This window comes from Anolis carolinensis, chromosome 5 (assembly GCF_035594765.1).
Source record: "Anolis carolinensis isolate JA03-04 chromosome 5, rAnoCar3.1.pri, whole genome shotgun sequence".
Lineage (NCBI taxonomy): Eukaryota > Metazoa > Chordata > Lepidosauria > Squamata > Dactyloidae > Anolis > Anolis carolinensis.
The window spans coordinates 185,178,452-185,197,991 of NC_085845.1; the positions used below are offsets into that span (position 1 = coordinate 185,178,452).

The window sequence follows — 19,540 nt, forward strand, 5'->3', positions numbered from 1 at the left end:
AAAAAGTGTTTCTTAAAACTGAAGAAATACAGTATGTAATTGAATTCAGATAACTTAAGTAATTAGGCCAATACTTGAAAATAACAGTGAATAGGTAAAAACTGGTCATCTCTGCTTTAATTCTGTGCTTGTTTGATGTGTATTCACAGCTCAAATTAGAAGACTATAAAGATCGTCTGAAAAGAGGGGAGTCCCTCAACCAGGACCAGTTGGTAAGCTCTCTGTTCTTGTTGTTTATCCTCAATTGAAAACATTTAAAACCATTTATTTGATGAACTCAGATAACATGGTAAGGGTCATGAGTGAAGCAAAAAATTGACTCACATCACCTATCTTCAAACAATTATAAGGGCCAAAACTGACTTGGAAAGGGCATGCATAAATATACATTGACAGCCATCTTCTCTTGGTGACTGAAATTCAAGAATGGGCAAAATTGTAAAAAAGAATAAAGCATTTAAAATGCCTGGAAATACCCGAGAAGATAAACTGAGTTGGAAAAATGTTCTATACCACTGAGGTTCATTTGTGGACTTCAGGTGCCTTACATGGCACTATTTCAGTATAGCTTTTCATGCCTGTCTTGATCTATTCTGTCAGGATTTTCTGGAATTTCTTGCTTTGCTGTCATTTTATATAAAGGACACAATTTTACTGTGCCACTATAAATAATGGGACTTGAACATTCACAGGTTTTGACAGCCAGGTGAGGTCCTGAAGCCAATCTGCACCAAATACCAAGAGTCCACTGTGTAGACTTTATAAGCAAAATTTAAAAACTGATCTTCATGGCTGTGTTTTATTCTTCAGGCAGGTTTTATGGTTACCTTGTTTTATAAAAAGCTTCTTACAAAGCAAGATAAACATTAAATCGGTAAAGTACTACCATCAATAAGCACTTGAAGACCTGTGTCTTCTTTGGCTTGTGGATCATAATACATGCTTTTCACTTCTGTTCTGAGGAGCCCCCGGTGGTGCAGTGGGTTAAATGCTTGTTCCGGCAGAACTGCTTGACCGGGGGGAGTGGGTGAGCTCCCTCTGTTAGCTCCCCATGTGGGGACATAAGAGAAGCCTCCCACAAAGATGGTAAAACATCAGAAACATCTGGGTGTCCCCTGGGCAATGTCCTTGCAGATGGCCAGTTCTCTCACACCAGAAGCTATTTAGAGTTTCTCAAGTTGCTCCTGACACAAAAAAACCCCTAACAACTTCTGGTGTGTGATTCAGACACAGCCTTTAAACATAGACAACAGTGCCTCCAGTGATGTATTCTTACTGTGTCCAGGAATTACTGGAGATGCCTTTGCAGTGATGTAGTGCTTCATCATATGGTTTGATGTAGCATGGCCTGTGTGCTCTGACCAATATTCTATAGGCTGCTTTTTAGTATTTCACAGAATAGTAAATCTGCTTTCTTCATCCTAACTCAGCTTCTTGGCACTTTTTACAGTATTAGGCTAGATGTATTTCAATTCCAGTAATATTTGATGTTCTGAATCTTGATTGGCTCATTTTTGTGCAAAAATGATTGCATTTAGACACTAGATTAAGACAATAGGAGAGCTATCCACTGTTTTTTTAGCAAATTGGTGAAAGCATCACCAAGTATATCATACCATACATAAAAACAAATACTGGCATTCTGTAACCCAAAGTAATGGATTTATAGCCAAAAGTAATGGATGTGTAACTCGTTTGCATTCAATAACACAACATAATCTTTGCTAGTTGCTGCTAGGTTGACTTTGACTCAGGATGATTTTATGAAGGAAATCCACAAGATGCCCAGTCATTAACTATATTTGGAGAAAGCACATGTATTTCAAAGTGCATTACCATCTAAAATGACTAAGCACTACTATTATAATGTTTTACAGCTTTCTGATCATGTCAGAATATTACTCTATAAACATTATTACAGATTATCATCAACCACTACCTTACAACTGTGCTTATAGAAAACTGTATATGGGTTCACATACCTTTTTCAAAAGGGCTATTTAACTATGTATGGCAGAAATTATTATAATTTTCTCTGGGCCTGTTTTGTTTAGTAATTCAGACATTACTTGTAGTACTGCTTACCACCTCTTGATAATAAAAAATTTGAAGTCAAGCAAGTCTTATTTCACAATTACTTGTAAACATGATAATGTAATTTTTCTTTAAAAGTGTGCTAGAAGAGCTAGTTCTTGACCTAGACCAGTGTTGAAATCCAAATGTTTATTTATATGAATAAAGCAATACAGTTAGCAGTGAAGTACATTTCTTCAGGCTGATGAGTTGCTGGATGGAAAAATTCTGACCAGATACTTCATAATATCTGGCTCCCATTTTGGTTTTTTTCTCCTTTTCAAGCTGATCATTGCAAGAAGTGGTGCCTGAGGGCCCTTCCAGACAGGCCCTATATCCCAGGATCTAATCCCAGTTTTTCTGTTTATCCCAGATTATCTGGCAGTGTGGAGTTATATAATCCAGTTTAAAGCAAAAAAAACAAACAAACAAAAAAAAACCTTGGGATCTGATCCTGGGATATAGGGCCTGTCTGAAAGGGCCCTGAATTTGCGGAGTCCATCCTCTTTGCCTTTTAGATTACAAACATTTGGGGAGGGATGGTGTTGCTTCTTAGCCTATGTACAGTGCTTAGTAAATTGTGGGCACATTAAGTGAAGACTAATAATATGTGGCTAATTACAGGAGGCGGTTGAAAAATATGATGAAGTGATACATAACTTGGAGTTTGCTAAAGAACTTCAGAAGACATTTTCAGGGCTTAGTCAAGATGTAAGTACATTGTTGTCAAGAAATGGGACAGTGTTATGCTGACTTTATATACAACTGGTGGGGAGTGGCATTGTATTGCTAGGTTCTCTGCTGTTCCTGGAGGACTTCTATCTGTTCCCCTATTATGACTTAAAATGCTCTTTTGGAGTCCCTTAGCTCTGATAGACAGGCATCCCTTTTGTATGAAGGCTGACATTGTTCCACCTAAATGCTTATGCCTTTTCTGCCTTGACATGTGCAACTAATTAAACTCTGAGAATGTGTATAGTTCATTGATGGTGATTATAAAATGTTAAAGTTGTTAAAATTTTAACAATTGCACATTCTACCTTTTGGATGAGATGATATAGGTAACATGAATAGCGTTTCCCAAGCTAGAGTACACTTACTGGCAAAATCTGTTGCAAACTTTGATAGTGTGCATCTTTTTTCTTGTTTCAATGCAGCTGCTGAAGATGCAGAGGAAAGCACAGAGAAGGGAGACTTTATTGAAGCTTGAGGCAGAAAAAAAGAAGCTCCGCACCATACTGCAGGTCCAGTATGTGCTGCAGAATTTCACTCAGGAGCATGTGCAGAAAGACTTCAGAAGTGGCCAGAATGGAGCAATGTTCCTACCTTCTAAAGACCTAGACTACCTCATCAAGTTTGCGAAATTGACATGTTCAGGAAGGAATGAAATGGTTAGGTCAGTAAGTCTCTCTCTTCAAATAATTTTAAGATGCTGACACCAGGTCCTTCATCCATGTTCCCTATCCCTTGTTGATTACTACCTTTTGTAAAAGGTTATTTCTTGGTTATCTAAGAGGAGGGTGAAGGCAGTGTTCCTTGCATTTGAAGCATGGAGGAGCATTAATAACTAGTTTTTCCCCTTCTGCCATTTTGGGTGAATGTTAATTCCTCTTTAAATTTTATTGTATGTATTTTCAAATAATATTTTTTTTTGAAGTATTGAAGACCAAATGGCACAATCATCACTCTACTTTTGGGATCTGCTAGAAGGCAGTGAAAAAGCAGTGGCTGGGACAACTTGTAAGTAGCCTTTACTTTAAAGAGCTTCTTGAAGTGGTCAGGCTCATATCTAACATATCCTGCCTGTAATGTCAAATACTACATCACAAGACAGGTGTAAGAGCTTTTGTTACAGTTCAGACTTTACCTTTACATACCTTTGGTAGGACTTTTATATCTCTCATGATAAGGTTTAGCAACATCTTCCCTCTATCCTCACCATTAGTTATACTTGCTTTTAAGGGTAGTATTTCAAAGGCTGAATGATGCCCTCTTCTACATTACTCTTTACTTCTTGTTGTCCTTGCTTTCCTGCTTTAAAAATGTATCTTAACTACTTTGGAGAAAAGTATCAAACATTGCATTTGAAAAAATCCCCTTTGGAGCCTATAGTATGTCGGAGTGTACAAGTAATGATTATGGCTAGGAAGCCAGTCTCCTTAATAGGAGCCAGTTGCTTTTCATGCTATTGTCTTTGTAGTGGGAGGAACATCTGTTGGACAGAAATTTAGCCTTCTAAACAATTTGACCTTGATATCTTGGCTTTGGAGTATGTTTTCTTGAAATTATCTCCAGGCAGTTTCTCTAGACTGGGGTTTTCTTGTTGTCATGCTAAGTTCCTGCCAGTTAGGCCATATATTGTTAAGTCATAGATACTTGTGAATGTTACTTGGACTGCGACTATATGTTGCCCAGATATTCCAGGCTTAGATGTGTTGCTAGTAATTTGTATTTGAAGGTTTTTCCTGTCCTTTGCTTAACTAAAATTTCTGTGGATCACATCAATCTTGTGTGTTTTCTTACAAATTCTTTGTTCTTGGTTTAGATAATCTTTCCTCAAAGCATTGTACTATCCCTAAATATTTGCCATATGTATGTTGCGGTGAGGTGGTTTGTTCCATATAGACAAAGGTATAATCACTGAACTTACCTAATGTTCATTGTATTTGTCCTGCAGATAAGCACTTGAAGGAGTTACTGTCTAAATTATTAAATTCTGGTTATTTTGAAAACATTCCTGCACCTTGCAATGTACCAGAAAAAGAGGAACTGAAAGAAGAAATACTTAGAAAATCTGACATGAAATTAGAAGAGAAAAGACCTGAAAAAACAATACAACTCTCAAAATTGGAATCTGTCAGTGAACCAGGTAATATATATACTAAAAGGTTAAGTTCATATCAGGTTAACAACTGATGGAAATATTTGGCTCTGTAAGCTAAGATATGAACTAGGCTTTTGCCATCATGTTGTATCCCTTCACAATGTGATCAGCCAAATTAGGAGGACTCTGACCATGCTTAACTGTTCTATTTAGTGTTACTGGCTTTGGAGTAATTAAAAATACTAAAATACAGTTTGAAGTTGTTGAATATCCAGAGTTTCAAAAAAGCTATTAACATAGTTTTTGGCCTCAGATGGCATCCAAAATACATAGAGAGATGTAAACCCTTGCAAATTTTCAAAGCAGTAGTTGCTAGGTTAATTTTAAATGTGAAGCTTCTAGCTTATTGCAAAACCAGATGTAAGAATGCTTAAAAGGAGTGTAATTTGTCAATGGTACTATTAATTTATTCCAAAATGAATCACTCAGCTTCATAAGTAATTTCAGATCTTTTAATCTTCCTTCCTAGAAGTTCAGATGGATCACATTCAGTCTGAGATAAAGCCGCAAGAGGTATGTGTTCAAATAGATGTGGTATAATACTTAAACAGAAGAGATTTCTACAACATTACAATAGCGCCGAAGTGATAAAGTTCTCATAATACAGCAGAAAACTGCCTTTGAACACATTTTTAAACTATAATTAGGCTTCAGCAAGGCAATTGCTAAATATGTGTTAAAGGTTTTTGTCCTTCAGAAGAGATGCAAGGTAGTAAAATGCGCAATAGGTCATGGTAGCTTTTGGATGTGGGAAAGAAAATATCTGTAGCTATGTAGACTCACTATGATATTACTACATTTGCTTAATCAAGACGTCAGCCACATTAGTCTTAACTGGATGTAATTTGCAAGAAACATGCCTGTAAGATAAGTAAGTAAAAATTTAGCCAACTCTGAACTGCAGTGTGGTTGGGAAGGAAGGAGTTAGTTAACCCACCAATCTAAAGGTTTGGTTTATATCAGAGTGATTTCAATCATTGACTTAAACTTCCAGTGAAAATTCCAGTTTAAATCACTGACTTTGTTTGTCCTAATACTGGTTCACACATTGTTCAAGCAGTTGGGCTAATCAAATGTGTTGCTACCTAGAGCAATGTGGGAAATATAATTCGCAGTTCTGACACTGTATTTTTTTGAAGAGCAGAGGTTGGCATCGAAAATGGCCTTTCATCATCAGAAGTGGTTATGTAAAATACAAAATGAAAGCCAGTTAATCACAGTGTTATGGGAATATTGTGAATTTCCCAATCTGCTTAAGGGAAACATTGCAAAAGCCTTGGCTTTGTTTAATGAATATGTATGTGGCACAGTGTGTTAAAGCGCTGAGCTGCTGAACTTGCAGACCAAAAGGTCCCAGGTTCAAATCTTGGGAGCAGAATGAGCACCCGCTGTTTGCCCCAGCTCCTGCCAACCTAGCAGTTCGAAAACATGCAAATGTGAGTAGATCAATAGGTACTGCTCCGGCAGGAAGGTAACGGCGCTCTAAGCCGGCTCTTCGGCTTAGAAATGGAGATGAGCACCAACGCCCAGAGTCGGTCACGACTGGACTTAACGTCAGGGGAAACCTTTACCTTTACCTATGTATTGGTAGCTTGGCTAGAAATGAGCAGCTTGGCAATTAAATGTTAGTCTTTTCTAAATATTACATTTGTAAAAGCAAACAGGTCAGTTTAGATGTTTAGGTGGAGGATTTGGGTAGGTGTTTTTGTCATTGGGGGCTGTGGCTGGAAATAGATCCAAGAAAACAAGTACAAACAGGAAGTGCTTTCACAGTTAATCTGCTTCCACAGATATGCCTGACATTTAACTGCTGTCTTGAAATATGAAAATACCATGTAGTAGACCCAGGTGAAGAAGAAATAACTAGGGAAAGGCATTTACAAATAAAACCAATAAACAATCCTTTCAGATAAATTTCATAAACAGTCTTCTTTATTTCCACCTCAGTTGCCTTGAGTCAAGCTAGTTGGAGAGGACCAAGTTTAAGCCTCCTTTTTTGCCTAAAAAATCATTTTGTAAAGCTTGCTACAAGTGTTTGAGGCTAATGAATTAGTCAGATCAGTGTCATTTTTCTATTGCTCTCAGTGCATTTTAAGTTTTTTTGCTCTGTGCAGTTTCTTAACAGGCGATACTTGCCTGAAGTTGATTATACTATCAAGCCTGAAGAATCCAAATTTTGGGAAATAGAACACAGTAAAAAGAATGAACTTCCAAAGTCATGGGAGATGCTTGTTGACATGGAGGAACAGAAGAAGCAGAAGCAAGACACGTTAAAACCTTTGGAATCGGCCAGGCAGCAGGGGGGAAAAACTGAACTTTTGAGGCCTTGGGAAGCTGCAGTGAAAGTAGATGATAACGATCAAAAGGAGGAAATTTCAAAGCCTTGGGTTGCACAGGTGGGGGACCAGCAGAGCTCTTCCAAACCCTGGATAACTGCAGTTAAAGAACACCAGGAACAAAAGCAAGATAGCACGAAAGCTTGGATGTCCAAAACTAAGGAAGAGCTGGAACAAAAGCAGGAAACTTCAAAAACATGGATTGCCCAGGCCAGGGTGGATACTGTACACAAACCTGAACCTGCAAAGCCATGGGTTGCATGTGTCAGAGAGGAGGCAGAGCAAAAGAAACAGGAACCTGCACAACCATGGATGGCACATGTAGGGGAAGAAGCAGAGCCAAAACCCCAAACGCCCAGGCCTTGGGAAAGCTCTGAAGGACCACGGCAAACACCTCAACAGCCATTGCAAAATCCTCCAAAGATCTGGGGAGCAGAAAATCTTGTGCCAAATGAGCAGATTGGACCAAAGAAACTTGACTTGGAACCCAAAGAAGTGAGTTTGGTACAAGCAATAATACTGTAAAGGTCTGTGGTAGTAAAGCTCCAGGCTATGGTAATAAGTGTAATTACTTGGTAAAAATTTGGACTTTTGTTGGAGCATGGCTTTTATTGTCACAACTTGTTGGTCTGCTTAGGACTCTGTTTATATAAAGCAGTCTTAACTCTTTGAGTATGAATAGATTGCATTTATAAAAGAGTAAATGGTTCTGAAGTAAGGATCATGATCGTGTCTTTGGATTATGTATATTTGTGTTATGGCTTGCCTTATTTTATAGAAATGCAATTATGTATTCGAGAAGGGGAATGTTGGAAGGCGCTTGCACCTCTGGTTTTAAGTCTTGGCATAAAAATTATTAAATGTGTCTGACCCAGGGCACTTAAACTCAAAAGTTAAATTAGCTGCTGTGTAGCTAAAGAAAGATGCAATTTCCTTGGGTGAAATTGAATGTTGCATCTTGTTTTTTTTTTTTTTAAATGACTATGTATGCACAGTGTGCACAGATATCACACAATGAGTGTATTATAATCAAGCTAGGAAGACCATGTTTTGGCTGTTCTGGATGAGTGAAATACTGATAAGGTAGAAATAGCTAGTTTGAAGACATTGGTAACATCTTGCTTAGTTGTTATCTCTTCAAAATGCACTGCATTTTAGATGTGTCCAAAATAAAAAGTCAGGATTATCTAGGGTAATTTTGTAATAGCTTACAAAATCCTTATTGATAGGAGTAGTAATATGAATCAGCAGGAAAACTTTCACAGAAGCTGAATACCACTCCTGAGAGGCGAGAACAATTTTTGAAGTTCCATTATCTACTGCAGTGTGGTACAACCTTTAGTTATCCGAGGGCCAATCAAACTTTAGTATAGGAATGTGAGGGCCAGAGACATTCCAGAAGGAAAATGAATTACATAATTAATATTGAATAACATAATTAAAATATTTTTCTAGTAAAAAGGGCAAGGGCCAACAAAAATTAATTGGTGGGCCGCAGGTTGGACCACACTGATCTACTGCAAGCCTTTGGGGTTGGACAAGGCTGATGAAATACAATAACTGAAATTAGATTCCATCTTTACCGTGTAACTAATTTGGGCTAACAACGTCATAATTGTTTTTTTTATTTAGAGACGAGAGCGCAGACTGAAGCTTGAATCTGATATGAAATATGTGGGTAAAGCTAAATTCCACTGGGTGATCATGGTGTTGAGGTTTCAAAAAAAAGAAAGAAAGAAAGAAGTTAACTTGATACTGTGTCCATACACACACTCTCCTCTGATGTATTTGCATGAAAGCTGTTATTTCTACTAATATTAGCTTTAGAATAGATCTCTAAAGTAAGACTTGTGGCTTTGTGAATATTGCGTAATTACTAACAAGAATCCAAACACTTGCTAAACTTTTGTTTTTAGCACTGCATTACTGTGGTAACAGTCTTGCTTCCAAGATAGGACATGGAATTGTGTTTTAATAAATGGGACTTCTACTTTACATAGGATGGAAAAACAGATGGAGTAAGTGGACACCGCACTGATACTGTCAGGAGGAAAGAGAGCCTTTCATCAGTTGGAGAATCCTGTAAACTGTCTAGGAATTTTCAGAATATTATGCAGGTAGGCTAGGCAGATCATATAGAAATAGACACTGATGATACCTGAAGCATTTTGCAGCACTTTGACTCTTCATGTGAACAGCTGAAATACCTTGTTTGAAATATACAATTCTAGTCTTCACAGGAAAAGTGTGGGGTTGCATAAAAATGAATGGCTTGGATCTTCATTACAAACGTGTCTCAATTAATAGACCCTCTGAAAAAGAAGCTACATAGCTGTTTTGTGCTTGTCAAGCACCACTGTTTGGCTCCTATTTAGCTGCAAAGTTTTTAGCAGCATCAGCATTGGGTATATGGCAAAGGAGGTCAGGCTACAGCAGTTTCTCTGCGGTTGTGTGCGTTCTAGTCATTTCTGACTACCCTTAGGTGGGCCTATAACAGGCTCTTCTTGGCATGATTAGTTTGGGAATGTGATTTGTCCATATTCACCCAGAGGTTTTCCATACCCAAGTGGAGATTCAAATCTTGGTTTCCAAAGTTGTAGAACAACACTCAAACCACTACACCAATCTGGTTATTGTGTTGTCGAAGGCTTTCATGGCCGGGATCACAGGGTTGTTGTCTGTCTTTCGGGCTGTGTGGCCATGTTCCAGAAGTATTCTCTCCTGACGTTTCGCCCACATCTATGCCATAGATATGGGCAAAACGTCAGGAGAGAATACTTCTGGAACATGGCCACACAGCCCGAAAGACATACAACAATCTGGTTATTTTTTACCAATAAAGCTTGAATGGAGAAAGAATGAGTTTCTGCTGCACTGATCTTCCTGTAGCCACGTGTTCCTGTCTACAGCAGGCAAGTTAAACTGCAACTACCTTCAGAACTCTTTACCAAGCATGAATGAACAACAAAACAGAGAAGAGGGGAAAGCAGATAAGCCTACTTCATCAACTATCTGCAGCATTTTACAAAAGACAGATATATCAGTTCAGTCACCAAGTGGAAATCATTAGAAAAGTGGAAACTAGTGAAAGAAAATTCTGAAAGCATTTTAGAAAAAGTCTTTAAGTGATCTCTAGAACATGATTTTGTTTACTTATAAGAGGCTTATTTCTTCTGTTTGTTTAATTTCACGTGTGTAATTTTGAATAAAAAGTTTTTTGAAATCTTTGAATTATTTTTTTTCATGTGGTGCAGGAACCTATTTTTTCTTTTCTTGTTCTTTATGCCTCTGGTACCAAATTTTCTCTTAAGTAATGTATTGGAGCACATCTGCTTGAAAGGAACATATCTAGGCGGAAGAATTCTGAAAAAAAACATTTGAAATATGTTGATGACTGTACATATGAAGCACAGACTATGAATATTTACTTTGAAATAAGTTCTGCTTTATTCATTGGCCTTTTCAGTTTATGGTAATTGTGTTTAAAGTTAGAGTTGAGGAATGTAAAATGCACATTTCCATTTAGAAAAAAATCACTTATCTCTTTAACCAAGTAGTGGGCAACGTGCAGGTGTCCCTAATTTTTTTTCCTCTCCAAAATGCCCAAAACAATCTCTTAAGGAGTATTGAGAACATTTCCTCATGCTTGGAATCAAAATGTTGTGAGTTTTCAAATAAGATTTTTTTCCCTCTTAAAATGTTGTCTAGGGGGTTAGGAAGACTCCAGAATGTCCCATGAAGGATGGTTGGAGACCAAAAGGGATTATTTCTGTTTGCAGGAGCCAGGTGAAGCCTTTAAAGTCTCCTGCAGGGCCCACTCTTGCTTTAAACTATAGAACATGCTCCTGGAGCAAACATTTTTGGTTGGCTTGGTAACACTGATTTTCCAGTTTTCCTAATGCCCTTTTATCTCCTTTTCACTAGGTTACTAAACCTGTACATCAGACAGCGGCAGAATTTTGCTCTGTTTCTAGTCTTCCAAAGGATCCAGTGTTAAGAAGGGAAAAACTGCAGGATTTAATGACTCAGATACAGGGGACCTACAATTTCATGCAAGTATGTTTCTTATGTTAACATGGTACCACTAGAAAGTTAATCTGTAATGTAGGAGAGTCAGGATGTAATCTCTAGTCTCCTTTAAGATGGGAGAGCAGGCTATACATAAATAAATATTGTAAAATAAATATATATTATAAAAATATTATACATCTCTTCTGTGTCACAGTCCATGTAATACAGATTTCTATTTTGAAACTTTCCCTGCATTATGAAAGACACATGACTCCTGCTGTACATTTCTGAATAGATTTCTCTCTTAATTTGCTTTGTCTTCAAGGATTCGCTTCTAGATTTTGATAAACCTTCACAAAGTGCCATTTATTCATCCCAAGCACCTCCAGTTGATTCTACAGGTAATTAAATTTATCTAAAATGTTTTATATTGTATTTTGCATTAAAGCCTTCTTGAGTACAAGATAAGTTACAAAGCCATAAAAAGCAGATCACAGACAGCAGCATAAATCTTAAACAATAATGACAGAGAAATGGGAGGGAGACAAATTCGAACAGCATTTAATGTATATTTTGTTAAATTTATTTTTTAAAACACAAAAAATACATGCCGTAGATATACAAAACATTTACAATTCCCACCACCAACACGAGGATTGTTTTCTTTTTACAGCATTTAATATTGAACAAAGAAGGCGAATAATGTGTTTTGAAGTTTTGTTAATCTTTTGATTATTTTTGTGAGGAAAATTATTATATGGAAACAAATTTTTGATTATAGCCAGCTAATTTCTTTAAAAAAAAATTAGGTGTGAGAAGGCTTTTAGTTCTTCATGATATACTGTATAAATATGCTATGAGGATTAAAACAAATCAAAGTGAAGTACTGAAAGACAGATTAATTCACCTAAGTAATAGATGCATACCTGTTTGTGTTGCCTTGAACAGTGGATTACCAGAAAATACATATACAGGCAGTCCCTGAGTTACAAACTTCCAACTTACAAATGATTCATAGTTAAGAACGGGGGATGAGACAACAGGAAGTGATAGAAATCTACCTCTTGGGAGAGAAATTCACTCCTGGAAGAGTTATCATGGAGAAAATGTGTCTCTACTGAAGCTTTATCACCAATCCTTATTCCTACAATAAGCCAAATTTCTCAAAATCCAGACAGAAAGTGATGTGAAATCTTCTGAACAGGGGCACGGACAGCAAAACAAACACCATAGAAGTGTTAACTGTTCTAAAGCTTTTGTTTATTTATATGGGGGGGGGGGGAGTATTACACTTACAAAATGTACCTGTTCCAGCTTACAAACCAATTTAAGAACAAACCTACAGAACCTATGTTGTTCGTAACTTGGGGACTGCCTGTACTGTATAGAAGTAGATTGCCTGCAGAATTGCTGTTCAGAAATGTAAAATGTATTGTGGCTATGACCAAACTTTTTTTTCTCTCCCCCCCCCTTTTTTTTAAAATTTTAGTTTCTAATGAGCAACTTTCAAGCCAAAATAATTTTCCTGAAAAGCCAGTACAGGTAAGAGTGAAATTTAACACTTTTCAAGATATGTGTCAAATAATGAAATTGCTTTACATCATCTTGAAATTAGGTAAGGTATATAATTTACCAATTCAGGTAAAACAGTTCTAAGATTTGTCATAATAAAGATTTAAAAAAACAGGTCGTTTAAGATACAACTTTTGCTTAAGAGGAATCTCAAAGCATTTTTGATGCTTGAGCTGTATATTTTTTAAAAATAAAACATCTTGGTGAAAGCACAGATGTATAACTTGCTTGAACTATTTGTTGAATATTGAATAACCTATTTCTTATACGGTACAGTTTCACATTGTCCACACAAATTGATTCTAGCTTCCCAAGCACCAGGTATTAACTGTACACAGCATTATGGAGATCCCAGCCGAAGTTTGGAACACTCTGTTTTATAACAGCTTCAGAGACACTGTAAATCCCTCTTATAGGGTCAACGGCTTGCTTTCATTCAAAAATCATCAATACAAAAGCTTAATTCTATGTTAGGTATGTGAATTGTAGCCACATCTTTAAAAGTCATATTACTGATCTGTGAAGTAGTCATTAGTGTTTAGTCTCTGTTCGCCTCCGCCAACCTGGCTGGAGTGCAAGAGGCACCCCTGGGAAGCTTTGCAGTTTTCTACTTAAGACCAACAGCTCCCCCCAGTCAATAAGGTTCCATTCTTAGATAGATCACATATAGATCACATTTCTCTATTGTGAAATGTTCTGTTCTCATGCTGCATTTCAACTGTATGTTGAACTTGCTTGTATTTCTAGACAGCTGTTTCAAACTCTCAAGAACCTGAGATGTTTAATTCATCCTCATCTTTATATCAGGCAAGCCAGGGGATTTCTGAGTCATTAGTGTCTCCAAAGAGTGAAATTGGTCAGGTAAGTTCAATACATTAAATATGTTTAAACTGAAATTTTGAACTTTGATGAATAGCTATTTCTGTGCTGTTAGGGCTGTGTTACACAGATTATCTAGAAACAGCCCTGAATATTCACAAAAGCTATAGGTATGTGATAACTTGAATAGCAGTAGAATTGCTGCAGTATAGTTATTAACATATTAAGTAGATAAACAATAAATGCTTAATATGACAAAGTCCATTTGCATAAAGAGCTGTATCTATATTAAGTTCTACAAATACAAACATTTAAAGAGGCAATGTGTCTAGTTCAAATATGTTTCCTATAGTCACTGGTGACTGATGGGAAATGGAATGCATCGCAAGATCCAAATTGTGAACAGAAACTATTCTGCTCTTTGGCAAGCCCAACTATTGGCTTGCAGAAACCGCTGCTTTTTGATGGCACAGGGTTTAAAAATTTAAACTACTTCCCACTGAAATGACTATAATGATGCTTTTTTCCCCTCTCAAGGCTACTACTGCTGCTGTTCCAAGTGAATCGGAGATACCATTGGCACCTTCAAGGACTATCATATCACCAGTATCCCAAGGGAAAGCCTTCCAGTCTCCTCCATCAAGCAGCAGCACTATTAACCTAAAAGCCCCTCCTTTTCAGGCCATGCAGACTGTAAGTGCATTAGTTGAACCAAACATGATTAAATAAAGCAAAGGTTACAAATCCAAAGTTTTCTCCTAGCTGAAATTCAATCCATGCATGTTGTAGGGAAGAGTGGTTATAAAATGTGGTTGGTTGTAATATTTCTGAGAATGGAATAGATCTGTTCACTTGGTTTTAAAGGTTTAAACTGTTTATTTTAATACTGTTAATATTTAATTCTATTTGAATGTATATTTTAGGTTTTATATTGCCGTATATTGTATTGGTTTTATTGTGAGCCACTTTGAGTCTCTGTTTTAGAGAGATAACACGGGATATTTATTATTATTATTATTATTATTATTATTATTATTATTATTATTATTATTATTATTATTCACAATACAGCTCAAATGAGAAATGCTTCAGTTTCTGCTCTGGGCTAAGGACTTTGATGAGATGGGGCAGTAAAAGGTTCAGATAGTTTACTTACGCAAGTAAGCCCAATTTTCCTCATTTTGTATTCTGTTGCAGGTGTTCAAAGTGAATGCGCCTTTGCCCCCTCGTAGAGAGCAGGATATCAAAGAAAATTCTCTGCATCCTACAGGATATAATGTAAATGTTTCCACAGCAAGTACACAGACTCCTCCCCAGAATAAACTACAGCTTTCTCAAAATGCTGAACAAACTGCTTTTCCTCAAGAGTCTCTACCAAACGGTAAGGAAAGCGCTAGTGCAAGAATTGTGATTGCAGAGATCAGGAAATTAGGGTACTACTTAGTGGATATACCAATGATTGTGCTTCACAGTATTTAGTGAGCAATAACATCAGTAAGGCTGGGGGTAGGTGCTTAATGTTAATTTCCTCCTAATCGAACATTGAAGAAGCTCATTAGATATGCAGCTAGGAACCTTTTAAAGCAGGCATGGGCAAACTTGGGCTCTCCAGGTGTTTAGACAACTCCCAGATATCCCAGCCAGTTTACCAGCTGTTGGGAGTTGTGGGAGTTGAAGTCCAAGACATCTGGAGGGCCAAACTTTTTCCATGCTTGTTTTAAAGGGCCCCCCATGGGGGAGAAGAGCAGTATATAAATAAAATAAATAAAATAATAAATAAATAAGTAAAGGGAGCTGTAATGCTCATTTAAGCATTTTTATTTCAGAGTTAGGCTGCTTTTGTGTGATTTCCATAGAACAAGGAAGGTTTATTTCTCAATTGAATGATTTTTTGCAATGAGGCCTGCTACTGCTTCTCATAATTGCTCTGCTTGTCCTACCTTCATCTGAAATAACTAGATATACCAACTTTCTTAATGTTGTGCCTTGGACTTGACTGGTTTTTTTTCCTACTAAATCAGAGGGAATTAATGTAGAGAGCCACATCAGAGAGTCTCTCTCACTATACAAGCAGTCCCTGAGTTAACAAACATCAGACTCACAAACAACTCATAGTTAACAATGGGGATGAGACAACAGGAAGTTAGAGAAATCTATCCCTCGGAAGGGAAATTCACACCTGAAAGTGTCATCATGGGGAAAAGGTGAATCCACTGAAGCTTTGACACCAATCATTGCTTCCACAACAAACCATTTTTTTCAAAATCTAACTATCACAGGGACAGAAAAGGAAGTGAAATTTTCAGAACTGATGCACAGACAGCAAAGGAAACACCACAGGGATGTTAACCCTTTCCTGTGCTATCTATCAGTGTGTATGTACATACATACATGCACATACCGTATATATTCAGCTGGGTTTATGCTTACCAAATATACCTGTTCCAATTTACATACAAATTCAACTTAAGAACAAACCTATAGAACCTATCTTGTTCATAACTTGGGGACTGCCTGTCTATACCTGAAATTCTCCCTTTCATCTCTTCTAGGTGAGGTGAGGTGCCATTTTTATAGGCCACAGTACTGCCACATTTACAAAAATACATTTAATGTCTAGCAGTGACTCAGAACCAGACATCTGCAGATTAGATTAAATTGTGAGGGAAGACACTCTGATTGTTGCTAATTTGTGTGGTTCACTAGGGAAGGCATTAGGGAAGCTTTTTTAGTGATAGCAGCTCAAATCCTCTGCAGAAAGAAGGCCCTTTTCAGGAAGGTTTATTGTCTCCTTGGAGGGTATCTTTTCTGCTGTGTTTTCTGTTTGCCACTTCTAAATATGGTGAAACTAAGAAACATCTGTGCTTTGAGGTATTTCCTGTGATCTCAACCTGTGAAACAGGAAAACAATGGCTTGTGCCAATTTAATAATAATTTAAAAACTTTATTTATAACCCGCTTCCATCTCTCACATGGGGACCAAGCCTGATAAACAGATAAAACAATACAACAGCACATATAATTAAAACAATAACAGTAAAATAACATTCATAAAATACATCGCGAGCATCAGGACTGTTAGGAATTTTTGAACATTGTGCACTTCTATGGTGCCTGCACTTGAAATTCTCACAAAAAATACTTTTCAGGCTTTCTTTGTTGTCTGAGATGTGACCAGTGGTTATCAAAGAGAGGATCTTCTCTGAGTATTTTCCCTAATAGTGCCCACATCATCTGGGAACAGACAAACAGCACTTTATTTTCATAGCTGTTATATGGCTGTGCTGTTTCCATCAACTACTTTATGTTGCTCTTTTAGATATCTGCTAGTTTTGTTCTACTGTCCTTCAAATTTTACAATGTTTTTACAAGCTTTTCTGATATGTGGACAGCTTTTGATGGGAAGTGGTATATGTTCAACCTAGTATGGTTAGCATTGTAAAATAACTACCGCCCTTATCAATATGCAGTTATATATATTTTCCTATAGTGGAGGAAGAAAACTCTTGAATTAATTGATTATTTCACTTGGTCCATTATCCAAGCCTAAACAATCATGCTTGTACTTGCTTCCTTGTATGGCAGTAGCAGTGTTGGTAAGCAAGTGTTGTAGACAATCCTGGAACTCTTTAGTTTTAAATCTGCTAAAGGCTGGAAAATACATTAAGAGAAAAGTCATCTGGCTTTTATGCAGTAGAATATAGGAGTAATTAAAAAGTGTGCTTCTCACTTTAAGCAGGTAATTACCAGGTTGAGGGAGCTGTTCCTGTAAGCAATGGTAGTCTCACATTTTATGCAGCACAGACAGCCACTTTCCCTAGACCACCTCAGCCTTTTGTCACAAACCGTGGTGGATCCGCCAGAGGTTCCCTCAGAGGTGGAAGATCAGTGGCCAATTCTTACCGCTCTCCTGGTGGCTATAAAGGTATGTATGATTTCTATAGACATTTTTATCGGTGGTTGCAACTTGATACAGCCTACTTACAAATAGCAGAGGATAACAAAGTGCAGCTTCCAGACTTCTCTCCACCAGTTTCTTTACATGGTGTGAAAATGTCAATTTTCTACCACTGGAAAAGGAGCCATTCTTTCATAGGTGACCTATTGCCATCGAGGTGAGACGAAGGATTGCTTGTTTTTAAGTTATTCCTTTTCTGTTGGATTCCTGGGTCCTCCTTCAATTATTTCATCTTGCATCGCCAAGGAAAGTTCATAACTATATTCCCCTTGCTTTCTCTTGGCTATAGATTCTTGTACAGTAGAGTCTCACTAATCCAAGCTAAACGGGCCGGCAGAAGCTTGGATAAGCGAATATCTTGGATTATAAGGACTGATCAAGGAAAAGCCTATTAAACATCAAATTAGGTTATGATTTTACAAATTAAGCACCAAAACTTCATGTTATACAACAAATTTGACAGAAAAGGTAGTTCAATTCGCAGTAATGTCATGTTGTAATTACTGTATTTATGAATTTAGCACCAAAATATCACAATATATTGGAAACATTGACTACAAAAATGGCTTGGATTATCCAGAGGCTTGGATAAGCGAGGCTTGGATTAGTGAGACTCTACTGTATATGTATACGCACATACACACACTTTTACTAATTGGGTTCTTTTTGGTAGAACTCACATAGATGAATAGATGGCTTCTTTGCTGGCTGAGAATGGCACATTGCAGGGCCCTTGGATGTCACTTCTGGCTAAGTTGGATGAGCCATCCAAGCATGCCATTTGCTGACAAGTCTTCTGCTTTTCTATTCTTACTTTCCAGTAAGAATAGAAAGAGCTTTTCATGACTTGGGAACAGAACTAAAAGAGGAGACAGGGATCCTCCTGGGCAGTCACATCCATGCATGGTTGGCTCCTTTTCCTAGACAGGAATGGGCCTTCAAAGTAACAACTTCACTGTGCCAATCATGGTCACAGAAGCACTTGCTTTGTACAGTGAATTGTTCAAATCTTATTTCCTCTGGACCAGATGTATTTTAATGTTCAAAATAATTGTGTTAAAATGAAAAAAGACTGATGGGGGTGGGGTGCCACTGGCCTTTTTAAATACCTGGGAGTTTTTCTGGTTTAGCAGGTGTGTGTGTGTGTGTGCGCGCGCGCGTGTGTGTCACACTGAAGTCTGTCCCCCAGAATGTCAGTGAATTAGTCCATTCTCAGTTTCACTTGTGGAAATTGGTAGCTACAATTTGCTTTGCATATAGGCTGGTTTTATGTTGAAGAGTTAATGCCACAACAGGAATGGCTACCTCGTGCTTTATTGACTAATTATGACTAACCAATGGACATTGGGCATATTGGAAATGTATGGCAGCAGTTCCATAGAGAAACAGCCCTCCACAGTTTTCTCGTGTTTTTTCTACGTTTAATTTGGTATACTTGGATATACCAGTTTCATAAGAAGGTCTTCCTGCTAGGTTCATCAACATTATTATAGGCCCCTGACTATTCATGAAGATGGTCATTTGAATGGCAGAATGCATGCCTAGTATTAACATCTGGATGCTTGTGTAGATACTATTTTTTATTCTATCTAGCATTTGAATATCTGTTCAAGTATTAAAGAACTAAATAATCCTGTTTCTACAGTCTTGTGCTTAGTCTGGACCAACTGTTGCTATTAAAAATTACTCCTCTATTTGATATGTTGGTTGGGGCAAAATGTTTCAAACATCTAAACTCCCCAGTACTCTGCACTACATTGGTTTTTTGTTTAGTATCTACAAATAATATTTTTGGTTAGATATAGGAGTCCATACTGCTCCCTTTCGAGCAATTTACTGTTCCAGTATGCCACGACTTTTTTCTTAAACCAAACTATATTTGGTAAG

At 37.4% G+C, this 19,540-nt stretch overlaps 1 protein-coding gene across 14 annotated transcripts in view; it reads left to right on the forward strand.

Annotated features, from left to right (window-relative positions):
* The window catches only part of caprin2 (caprin family member 2), a 36,879-nt gene that overhangs the window by 13,047 nt on the left and 4,292 nt on the right, over positions 1–19,540 (forward strand). For 4 of the 14 annotated variants that reach the window (XM_062981120.1, XM_008110408.3, XM_062981113.1 and 1 more), the window contains exons 3-18: positions 150–212; positions 2,698–2,784; positions 3,231–3,469; positions 3,731–3,813; positions 4,751–4,942; positions 5,427–5,470; positions 7,072–7,788; positions 8,926–8,967; positions 9,294–9,410; positions 11,218–11,349; positions 11,630–11,705; positions 12,794–12,846; positions 13,624–13,737; positions 14,233–14,388; positions 14,893–15,076; positions 17,432–17,620. In XM_062981120.1, coding sequence (XP_062837190.1) covers positions 150–212; positions 2,698–2,784; positions 3,231–3,469; positions 3,731–3,813; positions 4,751–4,942; positions 5,427–5,470; positions 7,072–7,788; positions 8,926–8,967; positions 9,294–9,410; positions 11,218–11,349; positions 11,630–11,705; positions 12,794–12,846; positions 13,624–13,737; positions 14,233–14,388; positions 14,893–15,076; positions 17,432–17,620 — 2,488 coding nt within the window. The other 10 variants (XM_062981116.1, XM_062981117.1, XM_062981119.1 and 7 more) reach the window with 8 other exon arrangements.